Source organism: Harmonia axyridis, chromosome 4 (genome assembly GCF_914767665.1).
Source record: "Harmonia axyridis chromosome 4, icHarAxyr1.1, whole genome shotgun sequence".
Classification (NCBI taxonomy): domain Eukaryota; kingdom Metazoa; phylum Arthropoda; class Insecta; order Coleoptera; family Coccinellidae; genus Harmonia; species Harmonia axyridis.
In genome coordinates, this window is record NC_059504.1 from 10486743 (window position 1) to 10511577 (window position 24835).

General features: G+C 33.2%; 1 protein-coding gene across 2 annotated transcripts in view; it reads left to right on the forward strand.

Moving 5' to 3' along the window:
- Positions 1-24157, forward strand: part of LOC123678973 — a 43685-nt gene extending 19528 nt beyond the window's left edge. For both annotated transcript variants that reach the window (XM_045616264.1, XM_045616265.1), the window contains exons 2-3: positions 4511-5047; positions 22288-24157. In XM_045616264.1, coding sequence (XP_045472220.1) covers positions 4783-5047; positions 22288-23660 — 1638 coding nt within the window. In that variant the 5' untranslated portion in view covers positions 4511-4782 and the 3' untranslated portion in view covers positions 23661-24157. The remainder of the gene's footprint in view (positions 1-4510; positions 5048-22287) is intronic.
- The last annotated feature ends 678 nt before the right edge of the window (positions 24158-24835 follow it).

Below are 24835 nucleotides of genomic sequence, written 5' to 3' on the forward strand. Positions count from 1 at the left end.
TATAATTTCTGAAATAATGTACTGATCGGCCCAACTGCAAGCATTTTCGTAATCTATATAGTCGAATCAATCAATGAAATGATACAATATTCCCATTAAAGAATTTTTATTTTTTTTCAATTTTCTAAGGGTTAGGTGGAAAATTTTAAGGAAATTTTTCGACAAAAAATTTTTCAGCTGAGATCGAAATTAGGCTGATCAGAGATCTTCAATTCTGGCACCACTAACCGATTCTTCGTAGAGCTCACGGTTTTGAGGAAACTTGAAGTCGAAATTTGGGAAAAAATTGCATTTCCCCCCAAAAATCGTTATATCTCATGAATTATTCGTCACAGACCACTCAAATATGAACGTTTTTCGAACATCAAGTTCCGATCTAAAACATACTGAGGTTCCAAGGGCGTAGCTTTCGTCCAGGAGAAGTTGCAGCCACGGGAATATTATCAATTTTTTCTCGAAAATTTCAGATTTTCACCTTTTCTTTGGACCACAAAAAGATAAGGTTTATGTCAATACTTCACAATCTATTCAAGACCTTAAACTCTTTTTTCATTAACAAAATGACACCTCTTTCATTAGAAGATTCTCTAAAATGACGAACAATTTTGCAGTCAAATAATAACCAATAATTTATTGGATCAATTAAATCATTTAGAATACTACAAGTATTAATTCAATTGAAAACTACTTCAGCGTAATGTATTTTCCCCATTTGAAGACAGTTCTGGAACTTAATACCTTAGAATCAGGATGAAATTATACTTAATAAAATAGTCATTCTGTACAGTACCTAACATTTGTTTATATCATAATACCAATCATTTATCGAAGTGGACATTGAAAGCAAGTCAATAGAAAATAAAACTCAATTACGAAGTAATAGAACCTAATTGTAAAGTGCAAATTGGTCATGGACAGTTTCAAGAACCGTTTTGAACTGAACTGTTCGAGTGATATTTTTTTCCATCGTTAATGGCATACCTTCCCCTTTACAATGAAATGCACATCCATCGATTTGTCTTGAAAAATAAATTCCTTTTACAATATCAAAATGACACCTTTTTTATTAGAAAACCCTTTATTTCTCGAATCTTACACTGTACTCATATCTAATAATTTGAATATATGTAGAAGATTCTCTAAAATGACGAACAATATTGTAGTCAAATAATAACCAATAATTTATCGAACCAATTAAATCATTTAGAATACTACAACTATTAATTCAATTCAAAACTACTTCAGCTTAATGTATTTTCCCCATTTGAAGACAGTTCTGGAACTTAATACCTTAGAATCAGGATGAAATTATACTTAATAAAATAGTCATTCTGTACAGTACCTAACATTTGTTTATATCATAATACCAATCATTTATCGAAGTGGACATTGAAAGCAAGTCAATAGAAAATAAAACTCAATTACGAAGTAATAGAACCTAATTGTAAAATGCGCATTCCAAGTCGAAAAAAAGAAGAAGGAACTCTGAATTCATGACGATGAAAGTATTTAGAATGGAAGGTCAGATGTAACAGAAATGGATAATAGTAATTCTAGCTGTTTTCCTAGTAGTAGCGTGGATTTGTACATGGTTTTTCATGACTTTTCGTACCATCCACTTGTAAGCGCCTAAGTGACCTGTTTGGTGTAATATCTAGTTCTAGTGGAGAGGCGAATTATTTTATGGAAAACACAAAGTATTTTGTCATTGTGTATTGAAATTTCTAGGACGTTTAGTACATGGAAAAGTAAGTGTACTCGGTTCAACAATTATGAAACAAGTGTACTATTTTATACAATTTTTATTCAAATGCTATCACGTAAATCAATCAGTTTTGGGCTAGGCACCATTGTTTTTGGATAGGAAAAATACTGTGCAAGCAAATCAATGACTTGGTAAGTGTTGTTCAGACTCTACTCATCGACAAACTCGGTTTAAATATGGTGTGTTGACTTTAAACTTGGCTGAAAAACCACCGATGATTGGCAACTTTGTTAATCACCCTCAAAAAATGTTATTACTTAGAGCTATTTGGGGTATTTTCATAAAATTAAGTGCATAGAAATAGTTTTTTTATAAGAAATAGTAATTATTAATTCGCGTATCCTACAAACAAAAACGGAATAGTTCAATCATGATATTTTTTGTGCATTTACAATAACGATTTCGGTACACGTTGGGAATATACAAGAAGATCCTAAATTGGTGACAGATTCCTCCGATCAATTTAAGGAAAAAAATTTCTATAAATATGAGCCAGCAAACGCTTTGTTTTTGAAATACAGGATGTCAATTTTTTTCTCATAGCACTTTCCTTCACAAGATATTCAACTTAAATTTGGCAGAGATAATTGAATTTAGAGTTTTCATCATGTGATGTGCAAATCTGCAGTGATATTTTTTCTGGAACAATACCCGCTTCTGTCCTCCAGAAAATTTTTTGGTGGACCACTGGTACACTTTTCTCTAGTAATCCTCATGAAAATTCTAATTATTATAAAGATTCAGTTTGTAAGCTACTATGGATTAATTGAATATAAGTTTTGGTACTGATTCACCCAATATGTAGCAAAGATTAATAATGATTCGATAAACTGAAATAATATACACAAAAAAAAGGGACAATATCTCGAAAACAAAATGCTTAAGAGCCAATGTTTATAGAATTTGTTTAAAATTATGCAAAGAATCTCCCATTTTCCTTTGGACTTCTAATTCAGAACCATCCTGTATTAGAACAAGAAGTGAATACTCAGTTGACCTAGACATCGTTGATTTAATAAATATGAGAATCACTTGATCCTAATAACATTTGATAGCAGTAATACTGTAAGTGATAAATATTCAATCTTTTGTTTTATGCATCTAGCAATTTTCGCTAAACGTGCGACTGACCTGGTTATCCTGAAACAAAAGAAGATGAAATAAAAATCGCAATTGAAATTCATGCAATTCAGTGACCGAAGAATTACCTTTTCTGTGATCGATACCTCCAAGTAATTACACGATACAGTGAACACATAACTTGGATGTTTCGATAAAGACAATTTCAACATCGCAGGCAAAAAAACAACTCAGAAATTTCACCTTCATCGAGTAAACAACCTCATAAACAGACCAACAGTGGATATGAACAATGATTGACGTATTTATTTCCAACTAGTGGACCCAGTAGACATTTCCATGCAAAAAATTCGCCTTTCGTTTTTGTGGCATAAGTGGTTTCGAAAATATTAAGAACATCGCAAATTTAATTCAGACAGTATTTGCATTTTTGAATAAATTTACATCATATTTATTTTTTCAGTTGAAATCTCTAACTTTTATTGAATCTTGATGCTTACGACTTTTGAACGTCAAAAAATCAGAATTTCATATATCAAAACTATGATTTTGATCTTCTTCCGAATTCAGAACAACGTCTTTGGACCAATTGTATTTCCAACGCATTCTATGATCGGATGCAAACATGACGCCTATATGTATTCTGTAACTTGACATCAATTAAAAAAAAACTGACTGTTTGGTGCGCTTTATGGGCTGGTGGAATCATTGGTCCGTACTTCTTGAAAAACGACGATGGCCAGAACGTTACAGTCAATGGTGATCGGTATAGAGCCATGATTACTAACTTTTTCATTCCTGAATTGAACAACCATGATGTCCAGGAGCTGTGGTTCCAACAAGACGGCGCAACATGTCACACAGCTCGTGCCACGATCGATTTATTGAAAGACACGTTTGGTGACCGCCTAATTTCACATTTTGGACCTGTGAATTGGCCTCCAAGATCTTGTGATTTAACACCGCTAGACTACTTTCTGTGAGGCTATGTAAAGACATTGTTCTATGCGGATAAGCCACAAAACCTTGACCATTTGGAAGACAACATTCGCCGTGTTATTGCCGATATACGGCCACAAATGTTGTAAAAAGTCATCGAAAATTTGACGTCCAGATTGGACTACATCCGAGCCAGCCGTGGCGGTCTTATGCCAGAAATCAATTTTAAAATGTAATGCCACAAGATTATCTTGCGGATAAATAAAATTCATGTCAATCGAATAATCCATCGTTGTTTTATTGCAATTTAAAGTTCTATAGCTCTAAAAAAAACACCCTTTATAATCAAAAATATTGCTTCGTTGCTAAATGATTGGTTAATATTTTTTGAGAGGAATAGTCGATAATATTGAAGAGAAAAATTATGATCACAAGAAAAAAAGTTATATGCCTATCTTTTCGAGCTTAAAATTAAATTGACTAAAAATTTCCACTCCATCCAGTATAAGCAGCCTCATAAACACTGAATATGAGCACTGAATGACGTAGGAAATATTTATACCTAATTAACATAAGGTAAATTTCGCAATAAAATCGACAAACACACCTAGCAAAATTGTCCTGTGCCCCATAAATCAGGAATCAAATGCGCCAATAGCTATCACTTTACGAACTAAGCCAATATTTATTGTTTTCTCCAGATTAATTATAATGTTTTCTTTACAGGTAATCAAAACGATTGACGTCATAAGAATGCTGGTTCCTAAAACATAATGTAACAAACCCGTGGGTTGCCGAAAAAAGTTCTGTTAAGTTCGTTATCTTCAGACAGTTGTAATGTGACCTCGCTTTGTGCCGTTTGTACTTAAGAGACTTCATCCACCTTGAATCACCGGAAACCTCAGTCGGGTTCAATTTCCGGTGTTCAGTGAGTAGTGACATCTTAAAAGCTCGGATTATAAGTTACCTTTTGTGACCGTTAAATTTCGAAGCTAAAAATGTCTCCTACTGAAGAGACCATCGAAGACGAAATTGATGCTGTGCTTCTGGAGTCGATGAAAAACAGGAAGAGGGTGTCCTCGATTGAAGCCCTGAATAGCGAGATGCCTTCCAGGGAGTACCACAGGGACAAAGGCAAGAAGATCATCAGGACTTTCTTGAATAAATTGAGGTTGAGGAGAACTGCTAGTGTAACCATATCGAGACCTGATCCTACTTATAAGGTGGCTTATCTTGGCAACGTTGTTACCGGTTGGGCGAAAGGTGAGTTCGTTATATTACCTGTTTTTTTTTATAGGTAATCACTGAAGAACATCTTCGAGGCACTAATTTATGTCCACGATTATTTCGAACCTGAAATTTGAATAATGGATGGTGTTTTTGTTTTTGTCGATTAATTTTTGTCGTTTTCGACGTAACGAACATAACAAAGATATATTGTAGGTTTTTTTTATTGAAAAACTACACCTCTATCTTTTTTTCGAAAAAATTGGTTCATTTCTGAAATCAACAGAGATTCATTAAAAGAAAAGGTCTTCTCAATTATAGAATGTACCATTTTCGAGATAATCGAGTACAAAGCAAACACTATGCACAAAAATATACAAAAATTAATTTTTCAAATTTTCAAATTAATGATAAATGAGGGAACAAAAAATGTCATAGTGTATTATAAAGTTTCAGCTGGCATTTAATTGAACATTTCGAAAAGAAAATTTATCAGACACTCAAATAATAAAAAATATTCACAAACATTTTTCAGTGTTTCAGAAATGTTGAATTAGATTCCATCTGAAAGCGTTATAATACACTACGTCAATTTTTGAAAAAAAGATCTCCAATAAGAGAAGAATCAACGCACCCCTATATCTACGCCACTGGATAAGTTTGGCTGGGGACACTTACCCAATTCAAAAATTATATTTTCAAGACTTCAATACCTGAACATTAAAACAAATAATGTAATAATACTAGAGTTATATGTTAAAACTGATTTTTATATCGAACTTTAACACTATTTATCTCGAAAACGAAGCTTGTTAGGATATATGTTTATGGGATTTTTTTCTGAGGAACGAGTTTTTAAAGTTTCTCTCGAAAACTGACTATTTATTGCTTTCAATATTTATTTATTGCTTTCAATATTTTCAAAGAAAAAAATTGTACGCCACCGATATTCTAAATTAAAAATCATTTCAATTTGAGACAAAATATCTCTCAACCCTTTTTTATACAAGGCGCTGTTTTTATACCAAAAAAACAACACTCAACACTCAATTTTGATACATTATCAAGAACTATCTTATAAAGGGTGTTTTTTTTAGAGCTATAGAACTTTAAATTGCAATAAAACAACGATGGATTATTCGATTGACATGAATTTTATTTATCCGCAAGATAATCTTGTGGCATTACATTTTGAATATGATTTCTGGCATATGACCGCCACGGCTGGCTCGGATGTAGTCCAATCTGGATGTCCAATTTTCGATTACTTTTTCAAACATTTGTGGCCGTATATCGGCAATAACACGGCGAATGTTGTCTTCCAAATGGTCAAGGGTTTGTGGCTTATCTGCATGGACTAATGACTTTACATAGCCCCACAGAAAGTAGTCTAGCGGTGTTAAATCACAAGATCTTGGAGGCCAATTCACAGGTCCAAAATGTAAAATTAGGCGGTCACCAAACGTGTCTTTCAATAAATCGAGTGTGGCACGAGCTGTGTGACGTGTTGCACCGTCTTGTTGGAACCACACCTCCTGGACATCATGGTTGTTCAATTCAGGAATGAAAAAGTTAGTAATCATGGCTCTATACCGATCACCATTGACTGTAACGTTCTGGCCATCATCGTTTTTGAAGAAGTACGGACCAATGACTCCACCAGCCCATAAAGCGCATCAAACAGTAAGTTTTTCTGGATGTAACAGTGTTTCGACATACACTTGAGAATTAGCTTCACTCCAAATGCGGCAGTTTTGTTTGTTGACGTAGCCATTCAACCAGAAGTGCGCTTCATCGCTGAACGCGATATGTATTCCGCACAGAACCATTATTTTCGAAATAAAATTGCACTATTTGCAAGTGTTGTTCAGGCGTGAGTCTATTCGTGATGAATTGCCAAACCAAACTGAGAATAAATCACTTGACAGCTGTTAAATCGGTCGCTATCTTGAACAGTAATGCCAACTTAAAGTTATGTACCTCGAAAAAAAACACCCGTTACTTAATAAGTGAATTAAAGAATTGAAAAATACGTTAGGATGTTTTATTTTTCCGCAAAAAAAGATATATTTTTTTCAAATGACAGAAGAATTTAAAAATGTTTTGTAGCTCGAATTATCTAAGTGGCGTACCATTTTTATCTGAAAAGAAGAGGTCGTTACTCTTATACGCGTCAATGATGAATATAAAATTCTTAATTGCCTGTCAATAAATGCGCAATAACTACCTCTTGGAACCCACTAAATTTCATTTGAATATTTTGACCGGTTTCAGAGCAATAAATTGTGAGATTTCAAAAAAAAACTTTAACATCCCGTATCTCGGAATTCATGAACAAATTGTCATTATTTATTCTTGACATAATATTTGCTCTGATCATCAAAAAAAAAAACACCAAGCAAAATTTGCTACGTTCCTTTATCTACATTATATGAATTATTTGCTTCCCAAAATATATTTATAAGCCAAGAATATAGAACTTGCTTTCATCTAATATCTTATTTTTCGATTAAAAAGTATAATCTTCATTTCTATTAAATTCGGTAGAGAATATTCATTGTTTACATGACAAGAATATAAATCGAGTAGGAATTTTGGACCAAATTTCCCAATATAGGTTATTTTAAAATTCTGATAAGAACTCAAAACTTAAGAATTTCAAAATTCTTAGTTACAGCCCAGAATATTACATCTGAATTCTGAATCATAACTCGGAATTTCAAGAGCATTGTAATTTTTATTTTCTATCTCTTCCAGGGCTACGTAAAACTGTGAAAAAGTCGAATGTTCCTTAAATACATTGTCATAGTGACATAATGAATATACCTACTTACATTTTTTTCTATGACTCACCGAATGTTAAATGGAGGGTTCTTTCACTTTAAGTGATACAATCTGTCGCCAGCCCTTAATCTGATAAATAAATAAATAGAGTTGGTAACATCAGAAACTCATATAATGTTACCAAGAGCTTTTTTGTCCAAGGTTAAAAACCTATTTGGGGATTGATTAATAGAGCCCAATCAATTAGAATCACAACTGCAAAAAATTTCAATATAACTATATAATAATTATAGAGATAAACAAATAATACAACGTTTTTGTTCAAGTTTTTCGATCGTAATTTGATATCTTCAACATTTGATACGATATAGATCTTCTATACTCGAGGCCAAATAAAACCAATAGGAATGTAATGGATTCTGTTGCTCTTCTCATACATTTCTAAACAAAAACCCAACTTTTTGCTATAGGCTATTTATTATCTAATAGTAATCTCTACCAATAGCAATTAATTATTCTTAGGTATGTATTAACTAATACCTTTCATTAAATATTTCCCAGAATTAGTTTCCAAAACACCACTTCCACATTTTGATGATATAGTGATTATATACTCGGATCCATAAAACTTACAACCAGTTATGAAAAAATTTATTGAAGTGTTTGGATGTCAAGTCGCATTTATATGTTTTTTTTTTTTTGGGAATTTGCATAAATCGGCATTAGCCTTTTGCATAATCTCAAGGCTTTCGTATCCTCTGGAGCTTCGTTATTTTCCGAACCCTGAGATATGTTTGATATTTAGAAGATTGCTATACTTGGAACTCCTTCTGGACTAATATTAATTTGGTGTCTACTCGCGTCATTTGTAATTTATAGCAAATTGAATCGTATAAAAAATTCATTAAATAGTTGTCCAATTTTGTTGGTTCATGTTGGAGTAAGAGCCTGGCTCTGGGAAGATAAGGAAATTATCTCACAGATGCTGATAGTGGTAAAAAGATTACATAGTTTATATTTATATTCACAAAGAGTAGTGTTATCAATTTGCTCAAACCAGAAACTAAAAATTCAACTGATGCGGTTTTCATTAAAACCATCTGAATTATTGCTTCAAGAAATAATTAACGTATTACCATTGATAGATATTTTTTCTCACAGAATTAAAATAGACAGATAATACCACAAAATTAATTTTAATCCTTGATAATTGAAACGTAATGGATCAAGGGTATAATTTTATTTGCAAGATTAACCTTGATTTGCTAAAGTATTGTATTAATTCAACCTAGAAATTAATATGTTTGGGCTAGAATTGAGAGAATTTTGCAGTGGCTTACATTTTCGATAGTGAAGGGCTGTAGGAATTTGGGTAGCAAATTATTTGATTTTTAGGATGCAGACACATCTAGTTTTCTAAAGGGTGTTTTTTTTAGAGCTATAGAACTTTAAATTGCAATAAAACAACGATGGATTATTCGATAGACATGAATTTTATTTATCCGCAAGATAATCTTGTGGCATTACATTTTAAATATGATTTCTGGCATATGACCGCCACGGCTGGCTCAGATGTAGTCCAAACTGGACGTCCAATTTTCGATGACTATTTCCAACATTTATGGCCGTATATCGGCAATAGCACGGCGAATGTTGTCTTCCAAATGGTCAAGGGTTTGGGGCTTATCCGCATAGACCAATGACTTCACATAGCCCCACAGAAAGTAGTCTAGCGGTGTTAAATCACAAGATCTTGGAGGCCAATTCACAGGTCCAATACGTGAAATTAGGCGGTCACCAAACGTGTCTTTCAATAAATCGATTGTGGCACAAGCTGTGTGACATGTTGTGTCGTCTTGTTGGAACCACAGCTCCTGGACATCATGGTTGTTCAATTCAGGAATGAAAAAGTTAGTAATCATAGCTCTATACCGATCACCGTTAACTGTAACGTTCTGGCCATCATCGTTTTTGAAGAAGTACGGACCAATGATTCCAGCCCATAAAGCGCACCAAATAGTCAGTTTTTCTGGATGTAACGGTGTTTCGACATACACTTGAGGATAAACTTCACTCCAAATGCGGCAGTTTTGTTTGTTGACGTAGCCATTCAACCAGAAGTGCGCTTCATCGCTAAACAAAATAAAATGGACGTAGTGCGCGATACGTATTCCGCACAGAACCATTATTTTCGAAATAAAATTGCACTATTTGCAAGCGTTGTTCAGAGGTGAGTCTATTCATGATGAATTGCCAAACCAAACTGAAAATAAATCACTTGACAGCTGTTGAATCTGTCGCCATTTTGAACAGTAATGCCAACTTAAAATTATATACCTCGAAAAAAAAAACACCCGTTACAATGTACACCTTCTGATATCATTTTATGTAAAATATATTGCCAAGAAACGAGTTAAAATTTGGTTCAAAGAATATTTCGTATATTTTTATATCAAAGGGATTGTGAACAAAAGATTTAATTAATGACATGGATGCAACTATTTATATGAATATGATTAGTGTAGTTTTAGAATAAAATATCGATAAATTCAATAATTACTGAAAAAAACACGTTTTAAATATAGAAATATGTAGGTTACGGTCATTTTGAACAAGATTTAGACAGGACTTCCACTCCTTTAAAATAACAATTTGTAGAAATTTGAAATATGTAATGTTAATTGACGATAGTAAAAATTTTGAACAATATTCCGGTTCATTAATAAGTTCAAGCCTCGATGTATCACTGAGCTGGGAGATAATGAAACGAGATTCATTGTGGGATCCACTAAAGAGGCTTTGTATGTAATCCTCAATTCTTACTAGTGAATAATTGGATTTTATAGTAGAGAAAGTGTGGGAACTTGGCGTTGATAAGTCTTTTACTATTTGAAGCAGACAATTCTCGTTTATAATGAAATAAAGAAATGTTTGAGGAATGAGGATTTCGTATTTGCCGGATGAATCAAGAACTTTCAAACAATTAATTTCCCGAAGAATATAAAACAATAATAAACCCAAAAACTTTTAATAGCACGAAATGAAATTCAACTTGCGATATTAATTTTGGGTTTCTTCAATATCAATTGAGATTAAAGAATTTTAATAGATTCTATTGAGTAAAATTGGTAGTGTTCATTATATTTATAATTGCACAATTTCTTTCTACATGATGTATAGTAAAATTGCGAGATTTCAAAATATTTCGGAACAAGCAATTTCAAATAATGGCAACTTATATATTGAAAGGTTCTTCAAACAGAAATTGAAAAATTATTCAAATTCAGACTATGACTTATCATTTCCTTTTTCAACGAAAAATATCTGGATTCATGAAGGAAAAATATGAAAATATCAACGCGAACATTTCGAGAACTCTGAAAATATAGCAGTTAGGATATGTTGAGCTTCCAAAAAATGAATCTTTCAATTTTGTTTCCTCCTTTTTTTTAAGTTAATCAATTCGGTATAGCCAATGATTTTTGTACCAAATTTGAAGAAAATTGTTCTCATATTTTTCAAGAAAAGCTCTGGAACACAAACAGATGGTTTTTTTATTCGATTTTTAGATTTTACACATTCCAAAAAGTTATTTTTTTTCTCAAATGATTCCAATGACATTATTGGAAATACACTGCTTCAAATTTCACGATTGGTTAGAACCAAACCAATTAAAGTATTTCGATCGGGTATTTTTTCGTTATCTTAGAAAATAACGAAATCAGCTTGGAGCGGAAGGAAATGAAAAACATATCACTAAATTAAGTTCGATGGCGCACGTGCTATTTTTGGAAAGGTCAGGCGAATTCACGGGAGAATATATAAAACTGCCCGCAAGCACGCAACTTTATTGGATTTTCCACTGCCGTGGGGAAAACGGACATCAGAAAACGCAATCTGAACACGAAAATCAAGGTTTGCAAATTTTTATTTTCGTTTTGGAACAAATCCAAGAGACTTAGTTTCGATATATTTTTATAAAATGCTGGTAAAATTAACGAACGTTTGTATATGTTTTTCTGACCTGAATTGAATCAAACCATTTTCAAATATAGAAATTATAGTTCTGAATATAACGAAAAAATATTTCTAATTTCACACTATGGTTTACTATTTCCTTTTTCAACGAAAAATATCTCGACACGACATTGTATTAATGTGTTTCCATTATTTTTTGCTTTAAAAATTTACTTTGAGCCTTGGAATTAATTTTGAAATTAACAGTAAAACTTGATTGAATGGAATTTGAGGATGGATCCGCCATTAGAGCGTCAAACTTTATAGTTTAGGACCATTCCCTGCTCAAAATTTGAGAATTGCAGACAGTGTATTGAAATTATAGATCTGCTAGACGAGAGCTACATAATGGAAACATTGGAAAAACTAGTTAGGGTTGAACCTCGGGTTGAACTTCTACAGGATACGAATATGTATTTTGATATTAGATACAGTTATGTCCTAGTCCTAGTGCAGATTACTTCCTTCGATTATAATTTAAAGATAGATTGTGCACAATCAAGGAGTCACGCATTCACTCGTATTACATTTGTTTAGTTATCATTATCTTTTATTGGATTATTCTCTGATTGCAAGACGTTCAAACAAATGGGTCAAATACCCATTAGGAAGCTGGTCTCATTGAGTTCGTTACACTTGAAACTATAAGTACCTCTCTTAATAAATTAGGGAATAAATTTAGGCGAAATGATTTTAATAATGAAATGGTTTTGAGCATCAGCATATTCATAAGAGCAACGATGAATTAAGAATTGGATTTAAATAGATAATTAAATTAAGAAAAAACAGTTATATTCAATTCTGATATGTATTACTTGCAAGTTTTACAAGAAATTCTCAGTAAGATATGTATAGGGTGTTTTTTTCGAGGTATATAACTTTAAGTTGGCATTACTGTTCAAGATGGCGACCGATGTAACAGCTGTCAAGTGATTTATTCTCAGTTTGGTTTGGCAATTCATCATGAATAGACTCACGCCTGAACAACGCTTGCAAATAGTGCAATTTCATTTCGAAAATAATGGTTCTGTGCGGAATACGTATGCGCACTACGTCCATTAGCGATGAAATGCACTTCTGGTTGAATGGCTTCGTCAACAAACAAAACTGCCGCATTTGGAGTGAAGCTAATCCTCAAGTATATGTCGAAACACCGTTACATCCAGAAAAAACTGACTGTTTGGTGCACTTTATGGGCTGGTGGAATCATTGGTCCGTACTTCTTCAAAAACGATGATGGCCAGAACGTTACAGTCAATGGTGATCGGTATAGAGCCATGATTACTAACTTTTTCATTCCTGAATTGAACAACCATGATGTCCAGGAGCTGTGGTTCCAACAAGACGGCGCAACATGTCACACAGCTCGTGCCACAATCGATTTATTGAAAGATACGTTTGGTGACCGCCTAATTTCACGTTTTGGACCTGTGAATGGGCCTCCAAGATCTTGTGATTTAACACCGCTAGACTTCTTTCTGTGGGGCTATGTAAAGTCTATGCGGATAAGCCACAAACCCTTGACCATTTGGAAGACAACATTCGCCGTGTTATTGACGATATTCGGCCATCAATTATTGGAAAAATTCATCGAAAATTGAATGTCCAGATTGGACTACATCCGAGCCAGCCGTGGCGGTCACATGCCAGAAATCATATTCAAAATGTAATGCCACAAGATTATCTTGCGGATAAATAAAATTCATATCAATCGAATTGTTTTATTGCAATTTAAAGTTTTATAGCTCTAAAAAAACACCCTTCAAAAGGAGCATCTCATCCCTATATCTACGTCACTGGATAATTTTGGCAGGAGACTTCAATGCCAAAAAATTAAAACAATGAATGTAATAATACTAGAGTTATAAGTGAAATATTGATTTTTTTCAAACTTTAACACCCTGTATCTCGAAAAAGAAGCTTGTTAGGATATAAGTTGATAGGAATTTTTTCATGAAAAGATTTGTTCTTTCCAACGCCAAATGTATTGCACTACAATCTGGACCACCCTGTATGTAATGTAACGAAGATATACATCCGGAGAGAATTGAAACAAAAATCATTAAGAGGTGAATGATCAGACTCCAAAATGCTTTAGTGCATATCCGATCAAATCAGGACATTTATAGAGGTTAAATATGCAGAGAAAGTTACCATGAACTTCCTCCAAGCTATTACCATCTGTATTTCATGCAGGTATTACAAAACAATTAACATGACGAAGACTTTAATAATACGCATAATTTTATCGGGCGAACTGGTTCTCGCCTTAGTCGGCACAGCTTCCATATATGCGAACAACTTGATTTTGCATATAAGCGTATGAAAGACCACCAATGACATGCATATATAGGTTTATAACAATTTCAGGACTCCGACTGCAGAAATTGCAGTTGGTAGAAAACCCTTTTTTTGCGTTATTACTCAATTTCATTCATAGTGTTTACTTTTTTATTTTGCACGATGGAAGGATATTGGCAAAAAATATTGCTTCCGCCGTTTTGCAATAGATGGCCAAATTCTTGTCATTTGCGGGAGGTTTCAATTTTCTGCGCTAATATAAAGAAAAGAAATCTGCGGCTGAGGCTCATCGGATGCTCTCAAATACCTCTCAAAGGTGAGGCCGCTATTAGTGAAATAACGTGCCGAAAGCGCTCTCAACGCTTCAAGAACGGTGATTTTGAAGTCTAAGACCAGCATGGCGATGGAGGAGAAAAGGTTTTTGAAGATGCAGAATTGGAAGCATTACTTGATCAAGACTCGTGTCAAACGCAACAATAATCAGAAGCAGGATCATTGGGAGTGACGGAACAAGTCATTTCTAAACACGAGAAAGTCATGAAAATGATACAGAAACAAGGAAATTGGGTGCCGTACGATTTGAAGCCGAGAGATGTTGATCGACGTTTGTTTGCTTGTGAACAGCTGCCTGCAAGGCAAAGATGGAAGGGATTTCTGCATCGCATTGTGACTGAGGACGAAAAATGGGTCATTGCGATAATCCCAAGCGCAGAAAATAATGGGGATATCCCGGCGATGCTTCCACTTTGACGGCCAAACCGAATATTCACGGTTCCAAAGCCATGCTCAGTATTTGGTGGAACCAGCTCGGCGTAGTTGTTAAAACCGACTGAAACAATCACAGGCGATCGTTATCGAACGCAATTAATGCGTTTGAGCCGAGCATTTAAAGACAAACGGCCGCTATACAACAAGAGACATGATGAAGTGATCTTACTGCATGACAATGCTCGACCCAACTTTGCAAAAGTGGTGAAGACATACTTGGAAACTTTGAAATGGGAAGTCCTACTCCACCCGCTGTACTCTCCAGACGTTGCTCCCACGAACTATCACTTGTTTCGATCAATGGCACACGGCTTGACTGACCAGAACTTCCAGTCTTATGAAGAAGTAAAAAATTGGATCGATTGGACCAGTTATTTCAACGCGGGATTCGTACGCTGCCCGAAAGATGAGAGGAAGTAGTGGCCAGTGATTGACAATACTTTGAATTATAAATGAATAACCAGTTTTTTATAATAAAGCCTCGAATTTCGGAAAAAAATGGAGGAAGCAGAGTTATCAAAGAGAGTACGCTCATGTAAATTTTTGTAGTCTTGTGCAATCAACACTTATTGCTAATGTAAAAACCCAAAAATTATGTAATGAAACTGAGTGTAAAAAACGCTTGTTTCAATAACAAAATATTTAAGGATTGATTAGCACTATTTGGACTGAGAAATTGGATGTACCACTATTCGCGCAAATTTCCATATCAGTAGTAGCTATTGATTTATTTTCAATTCTACTACAATATGTGTGTAGCGAAATTTATTCATTTATTCATATACTTTTCTTTATTTGAGTGTTTGTATTTTTGAATTCAGGTATCAGGTCAAGGAAATAATAGTAATTTGAATTGGAAATATGCAATATATTATGCAACCTTACTTCTTGATTCATATTTTGAGATCTCACTATTTATTCGAAAAATTTAAATTTGTTATAGAAAATCTTAGATAAAAAATATATCGAATTGGCAAAACCATTGTTGTCGAAGTATTCAAATTGATTCATTTTTTCATCTAAATTGCTCTCAAACGACAAACCTACCTATTTCTAACTCATTGTTTCAAAACAATGCGAATAATTATAACATTACCTCTGCTAGTTACATAAACAACGTCATTAGTTTGTTTGATTGGTCGAAACTGTTATAGGAAATGCATGTACATGTATGTCCCACTACCACTTAATTATCAGGGTCAAATAAAGAAAATCAGAGAAGCAGACGTAGAAATGTTTCCACTATTTAATTTATTCTAAACGCCCACGCGATTGAACGTTTCTGTTGATTGGTTGATTAATATTCAGGCATTTGGGGATTGATACCGTAACCGTATCAAGGGACTCAAAAATTTTGGTTGCAAGAATAACAGATTTTTCAATGGTTTGTAGCAAAGCTGATCCTAAACGAAAAATGGATAAAAATATCTCAATCTTAATTAATAGAATAGTGGAATTTATCAAAATATACTGATTGATAACACAGGTGAACAGCTGTTTTGGTTTTTGAGCTGATTCTATATCAATGTGATGACTTGAATTCAAATAAACATCCCTTTTTTAAACTTCAGCTGTAATCTGCCATCATGTGCATGACCCATCTTCCTTGGTAGCGGTCCTTCATAACTTCAATATCTTGATGAAATCTTTCACCTTGTTCACTCAGGTCACCTAAATTTTCTGGAAAATTTTAGTGTATTTTAATACTCATATTCCACCCTAAGCATTTGGAACTATTAAGCATCTTTTTAACCATTTTAACATGGTTTTGAGCTTCATGTTTGCCTAGAAAATTTTCTACAATTGCAACAACTGATGTCCAAGCTTCTCGTTTAACTTGATTCATTGAATTTATGAAGGCAGGATCCTTAATTAATTGTCTTATTTGTGGGCCGTGAAATAACCCTGCTTTTAGTTTTTCTGTGCTCAACTGATGCATTTTTACACCTATATATGCAAAACATGACCCGTTCTCATCAATAGCCTTTACAAATTGCTTCATTAAGCCCAACTTCATATGTAACGGAGAAAGTATGATTTTTTCTTTTATTTACCCGAGTTAGGGGATTAAAAGGGTCAGTTCAGGTACCTGATAGGCAATGGTTCCACTATTTGTAGATTAACCTGGACTTTACTCAATTACAGACTGTCAATAAAACCATTGTACCTACATTAATGAATATATAATAATTTTAGAACTCTCATAAATGAATATACTGAATGAAACCCACATTGCTAGATAAGATGATGTATCTAAAAAAGTAGAGCTCATAGAGAAAACGGATTGCATGTACAGATTTAGCATCCAAAATATAGTTAAAATCAGCTCTGAAATCCCAAGCACCAAAAAATAGCTATTAATACAAAGGCTATATATTTTAAATATTTTCGGTATATCTGTTTCATACACACATCAAGTTTTGGGGCATATCGATTTTTCAACCCAATTTTTGTGAGATTGTCACGATAGGGAAAACCAACTTTTTGCCTACAAACAGTCCAAATGATTGGTGATTAGTGATTGTAAAATATTCAATTTGCCATTTCATTATGCCTAAAAAAAGGAAATGAACAAATTCTCATCAACTGAGTGTTTGTTTTCCGATGAAACATAATTTGAATCGATTTTCATACATTCAAAAGAGAAGCACCTCCAAGGGATTTGGGAATTCAGTTCAATTGCAAGGAAACAATGAACATATGTTTTTTTGTCATTTCTGGAAAATGTAACTTTCCAAGAAAAGGCCCAAGAGCTTTTGATACATGAAAGAACTTTTTTCGAAAAGGGATCACCCTCTAAAAACTATAACACATTGTACCAATGAAAATGGGAGATATTGAAATGATACACATGATATAAATGAAAATTTTAATAAATATTTTATACCAGCACTAAAATTCCAATCTAATGAATCCAAATTGTCGTACTTTTATTATTCATCATGGGAAATATAATAACCATATAAACTAACGCTCAATCGGTGTTTTCCTTTATAAACTTGAATGTTGAAACCTTCACACTAGAATAAACAGTGGGAAATTGTCACCATATATGTATTTGGATGTGAATGTGTCTTTATTTTAAAACAATTGAAGAATTGGAGTGAAGAAATTGATCATATCCGTTTTGGAATTCGTTTCCGGGTAATGATATAAAGAATTCCGTTATTTCTTACACTTATTTGTCAAAAAAAAAAATTGTCAATGAAGTCATACAAAAAAAATAAATTGATGAAGTTCTATTCTCAATGAAAAATGATTCTTTAGTTCTTTATAAGATTTTTGCTACGATAACGTTAATTTATTCACTTATGAAGAAAATCTGTTTGCTTGAGTATTGTAGTTTTTGCATTCTTCAATAATATTCCTTAACTTGTGTCGAAGAAATATTGTTGGATGTAGGTAACATAAATCTGATCCTAATGAAGCAATTAAAACTGTTTTATGGAAGGAAAATACCGTAACATAGTGGGCGACTATACGTAACAAATAGTCAACATTAATAGTGTATAACGTTGACTTCCTAATCCTGAGTAATAAAACGCTGAAATTTATACACTATGGTTTATTATTTCCTTCTAAAAAGCGAAATATCTCGAATTATCTATATGAAAAAATTGTAATAACCAGAGGCGAGATTCGAACTCGGGGTTATTCGAATGAAAATTTGACGAATTCATTACTCCGACACTACAGGTGCTAGGACTTTGCGATAAAAAAATCATCATATTATTTTTTTTCAATTCCATATTCAAGTGTTGTTAGGTTGTGAAGACATCAAATTTTTTGAATTTTGTATCCAATTCATCATCGTCATAGGATTGAGTTCGAACCATAGACTTTCTTGTTCAGGAGGTCAGAAAAATTAACCGGAAACAATTTTTCCATTAGGCTGCTCCATGGTCCGTTCATGAAAAAGCTCTCAATGTTTTTTGTTTTTACACATTTCCAAACGTGAAATTTCCATTGGGGGTTCAATTTGTTTTTTCCTTGGTCGATTTAGGTTCATATCGAAAATAACAAACAAGAATTTGTGTTCGAAGTGCAATTCATTCGTAATAAATGAAATTATCGTAATTGATTTAGACTCATCTGGAATTATTTCTATTGAACACAAAAAAAAAATCTAATTCTACGTCAAAGAAACGTATTTCACATTTGGTTTGCGTATCAATAATGTATCCACTTAATTTATATTTTGTTTTTGTATTGATCAATCAACTTATATATGAATGAATGTTTTTTAATGTTTGGTAAACGATTTTGTAACTTCAAATGAGCTGGTATCTCAACTAAACTTTTAGCAGATACTGTAAATCGAATTGGCAATTACCCAAAAAAATAATCCTTTTATTTATTTGAACTGGTTAGAAATAGGTGGTTGGGTATTTTTGTCACGTAAATTTTTTCGATTTGTCTAGATCATTTTGTTTTTCTCTGCTAATAGCATCATTCTAATTTAAGATTCTATTTGAATCATCAGCAATTATTTTGACAAATTATCATTAATCTATTAGGCATAAATTCTGTATATTTTCAGAATTATTTTAAGAAACATTGTTGTTCCTGGGTTCATTATTTCTAGCTCCCATCTGCGTTTTTTTCTAGAATATACGTTAGACAAGAAGAAATAGTTCTAAAGAGCTCTCAAATCATAAAGTACATAAAATGATGAATAAGTTTCGCCAGCTGATGTAGATCTTAAGTATTTGTTTCTATTTCTAGAAAACAAGTGTTCAATGCTGACATATTCAAATATATGTCATATCTAATATTTCTTTTATTATACTTTCAATATCTGCAAAGTCGGAAATCACTTCTTCATAATTTATATCTCATATTTGTTGCCTCGTGCTCTATTGTTAATATAATATCACGATTGCGTTGCTTCGTTTGGAGTATTGTTGCTTGTAAGGAATTTCTATTGACTTTATCACCTATCACATAAAATAACTGATATAAAAATGGACATAAATAACTTCAGGGCAAACAAAAGATTGGGTGGAATTCTTCAAAATGTAGGTATATGTATGGGTGTCGCGCTTGTTCACCGCTGATAAAACGCAACAAACAATGAACATGGTTTTTTTTCGTCGATATGTGGTAGTGGATGAAACATGGAAAACTGTCAGTGAAAGCTGTCCAAAGCGACCAAAATCACAAACATAGACAGGCAAGGTTGTGGCATCCGTATTTTGGGATGTGCATAGTGTATTGTTCATTGACTTTCTCAACAAGAGAAATATTGCATAACGTTATTGTATCGATTGAGTGTAGAAATTAACAATAAACGTTCTCGAAACCAAAAAAAAAATATTTCACCAAGACAATCCTTCTTGTCGCCCAACTTCTCGAACACCCATCTCATTTTCCAGATCTGTTCTCCAGTGAAAAAATTTGGTTTTATTGGTTATATGCCTGGGACTTCTGATGATTATCTCAAAAATAAATAAATTTCGCTTTAATTCATTTTTATTTTGAACTCTAATTGTTCGTAATTATGATCTTGAATACAAATAAATCTTTTTTTATGATGTGAGTCTGTCTATGGGTGAAGTGTCCATCATTTGTATCGCATCACTGAATTTTATTTGACTATTTATTGGTATTACAATTATAGTTTTTACATTCTTACATCAAAATAAATATACATATTCAGTTTTGTTTTAATTCACTGTATGTAATAATCGGACTGTTTCTTGTATAAATAATGATTATTTGTTCACATACTTTGTAGAGCTTCGTTGAATCCAATAAAAAAATTATGTTTATCCATAGAACTCTGTCCAGAGCTTGAAAATTGGTACTTGAATGCTAAATATCAGAGAGTAAAATTGAAAATATCAATTTCTCGAAAAGTATATCACACACCATAATGAAATTTAAAAAAATTATGTTACACTACCATTTATTTTACCACATAGTCATAATAATAATAGTTTTATAGTTATATCAATATTTTTTTTTGAAATTCAGAAGTTCAAATTATACCTATTTATTGATAAGATAAGTTTACTTTTATGTGGAAATAAAACTGATTGGTTCGAAGACTTTTCAAGGCTATATAAAGAAAGCTACAATCGACGCATATCTTGAAAAATAACAGCTATTGAAATTGCAATAACTACATGATCATTAGGAAATCTAACGGATCTAAGTGCATTTCGGAAGTCAGGTTACTCAATTCCTCAACTAATTTCCTCAGTCTGCTCATTAGCATATCCGGAGGTTGTCTAGAAAAGACATTAGAAACTGTTCACTATAAATATTCATGAAAAATTGGCAATTTCGTTTTATCACACAAAATTGCAATTATCTACCTATTTTTTCAATCGATTTTTTTCAGAACGGAAGTCGGATCTGGTGAAGGACACGGAACAAAAAGATCACGGTGAAAAATAGGTCATTAGGTCACGGTTCAAAGAGTCTTTCTGCAGATACGCAAACTCGAAACATTCAGGTTATAATGAAATCATAATCTATCCTTGAATAAGCTGAGCTGCATGAATTGCGATAATTTTCATTTTCAAGTCTATGCCAAATTCGCAACTTAAAACTCATCTGACCGAAAAAAAATTATAAAATTCATATATGTATCTATTTGGGAAAGAGATAGAAAAAATAACTTTTCATGAAGTTACCGTATTGATTGAGCACTAGGTAACAAAATATTTTCGGTCACACAGAGTGCTCAGTTTTTATATACTGGTCCCGACTTTGCTTTTTCAATAGTAAACCTTTTTTTTGATACATTTTTCGGTTCCTTCATTCATACCCATCTTCCCTTGAAGGGTTTTGAGTTATTGTATATGGATATTGTATATCTGAAATGAACCAGTGATATAAAAGATATGAAAAACTTGCCAAATTTTGTGAATGGAAATTTCCAAAATGGTAAAATCAATGGTTTTTTTCTTTGAACTTTTTTTTTCGAAAAATGGTAAATAGTCACATTTTTTTTTTATACGTTATTTCAGTGGACAGCGTTTTCTATTCTAGACGACTGATGTGAATGAACAAAAGATATTTTTTTTTCTGATAATTTCAGTATAAGTTGTATAGATTTCCCATTGAAAAAACAAAGTTGGGACCCGTTCAGGAACAAATGAACACCCTGTATGACAGAAATTTTTTGTACACAGTGCTTAAGCAATAAGGCAACTTTATAAAAAGTTAGTTTTCTATATCTTCCCCAACTAGAGATATGGAGCACCGTACAAGACCCAGGAAGTTTTGACTTTAGATTTGTATTAACAATACTAAACAAAACATAATAATATGAATACGAATTTGAAGAAGCTTACAAAAACATCTGATTTTACAGCATATTTTGTTTTTTCTTTACTATTGATCTTATTACTGTGATAAAATTCGCACAGAATATTAAAACAAGCATTTTTTTGCAGGTGACGGTTGCGTAGAAAAACCACTAGCAACTCTATGGCGAAACTACACCCATTCTTCCAGACCAGAAGTCCGAATGACCTTAGCAGTCAGCAATGGTGGTCTCAAGGCAACTACCAAAGATCATGGACTCACAGAATACTGGGCTCACCGCCTCACCTACTGCGCAGCCCCAGATCAGTTTCCCAGGTTATTCTGCTGGGTCTACAGACACGAAGGAAGAAGACTTCGACACGAGCTTCGATGCCATGCCGTCCTATGTTCAACACCCTCTATAGCCAAAAAAATAGAAGGTGAACTGAACCAAGCGCTAGCCGTAGCTTTGACAGAGTTCCGAAGAGACAAAATATCTAGACAAAATGCGAGACTGTCACTTGCAAATTCCGTGTACGAAAATCCAACGATTCCCAGAAGAAAAATATTGTTGAGTACCGGTTCCCACAGCTACAGACCACCTTTGGAACGTTCCAAGTCTGCCCCCAAGCTGACTATGATCGAAGAATCGATCTTAGAAGAAGAGGAACCGAGCGAGGCTAAGATGAACTACATTAAGATCTTACGACACCACGACAGCGCAAGCTGTATCTTCGACAAACGAAAACATATATTCAGGAATATCGAATCGAAATGTAAATCATTAACTAAAGTACCTGCAATCAAAGCCTGTGATGAGGAAAGAAGTGATAACAAGACGCTTTCGAGAACCATTCATCATCCACAGCCTGACCTAACGGAAAATTTGAACGATTGTATTCAGACCAACGAGGCCAAAACGGATTCAATCCTAGATGCTCTACTAGAGAACCAACTCAAAAACGATCTATTGGAAAGTTGTGAGAGAGCTTGGTACAGCGCCCTTGGTGATAAACCTGATCTTATACCTTTAGACAGTGACGAAGGTTCACTTTCAAGCGGATGTGAGTCTGCTAGTACCGTAAATTCTGAAATTGATCCCAACTTCTTCCACACCATAGAAGAATCTTCTATACCAGAAGAAGAAGAAAGCTCAAAGATTGATAAAAGAAAGACTGAATTAGATTTTAAACTTGGGTGTAGTGTTTTAAATAGAGTAAGGAGTTTTGAATCTGGAAGTTCAGATAGCTTGAAGTATCGAGTTTTTAACAACAATTTATACAATAATAATATGCTGGCCAATGATGAAGTTTCTCTTGTGCCCGTTGGTGAATCTCACTCAGATTTCAGTTCGTTGAAGGTTTTCAAGAAGAAAACGATGCCATGTAAGGATTCCAGAAGTCTTATGATAGAGCAGAAGGATTTGAAGGGAGAAGAAGATACTGCTAGTTCTTATAGTGATGAAAGTGGTTATGAAGAAGAAGAACCTGCTAGTCCTGTTGCTAATATCATTTCGGTTTAAATTTCATGGTGTATATGTCGAAATTAGAAAATAGAGCAAGTGTGGTTATTCTTTTAAATGTTTATTTCTCAAATTCATTATTTCTTTGTTGAATTTCAAAGATTTACTATATGAATATTAATGGAAACGTGTTGTTAGCGTCAACCAAATATTAGATGCTCAAAATAAAGATATCAATAACAAAATCCCCCGAAGTTAGAACATTAAGAAAATTATTCTTATTTTAGAATGTCAAATGAATATCAAAAGTATTCATATTATTTAAAATCCCAGTTTTTATGTTCAAATATTACTTCGTGCTTGATCAATCAGAAAATGTTCTATTGTTCGATATAATATATTGATTTTACTGTGTAAAATAAAAATAAAAATTTATTGCTTACCTATGAATAAAAATTGTACAAATGTAAATATATTACAGAAATTCAATTCACATTAAATGTTATATACGATTCGAAAATGAATTGTAACTGAGCAATAAAGAATTAAATTGTAAAGTAACTATTTCATTTCTTTCTCCTCAATTTTTGGAAAATTATGAATTTGCTTTTTGAATTTTACCTAGCATAACACCCCAAAAAAAATACTTGAAGAGAGTTGCATCATATGCGCGAGGAAAAGAATAAATAGGGGTTTTTCCCGCACTGTGTGGGAAAGTGACTCTTTGTGACTTGAAATGCGTGTGGAAAAAGAGCTGAAAGCGCACGCTTGTAGAAAAATATTATTTCCAAATTATGTTGACAAGCTTATCTGACAGTTCATTTGATTCTAATTTCCTCACAGTAATAAACATAGATAGAGGGCGCGTATGTCATTTTCAGTAAGCAAATGTTGTCCCCAACATGAACTACCAAATTTGACATTAAGCGCGCGGAAATGAAAACATATCAGTGATAAGATATTTCATAGTCTGATAAGGATGCTCTGGATGCTGAATAATCCAGAATATACAGAAACTCGTTAGAGAATATGAAAAATTTATTATATGAATCTTCTTTTTGTTAGGTATACTTCCCCCGCTTTTAAGTTAATGGAAGGAAGATGATTAGGATACTGGTATAATAAAAACAAGTAGATATATGCCTTTCAATTATGAATTTATTCCTATCCATGAGGTTTAAATACTGAAAAAAATGAAGAAGTAAAAGAACTAATTGATTCCAGTCTTGGTTGTT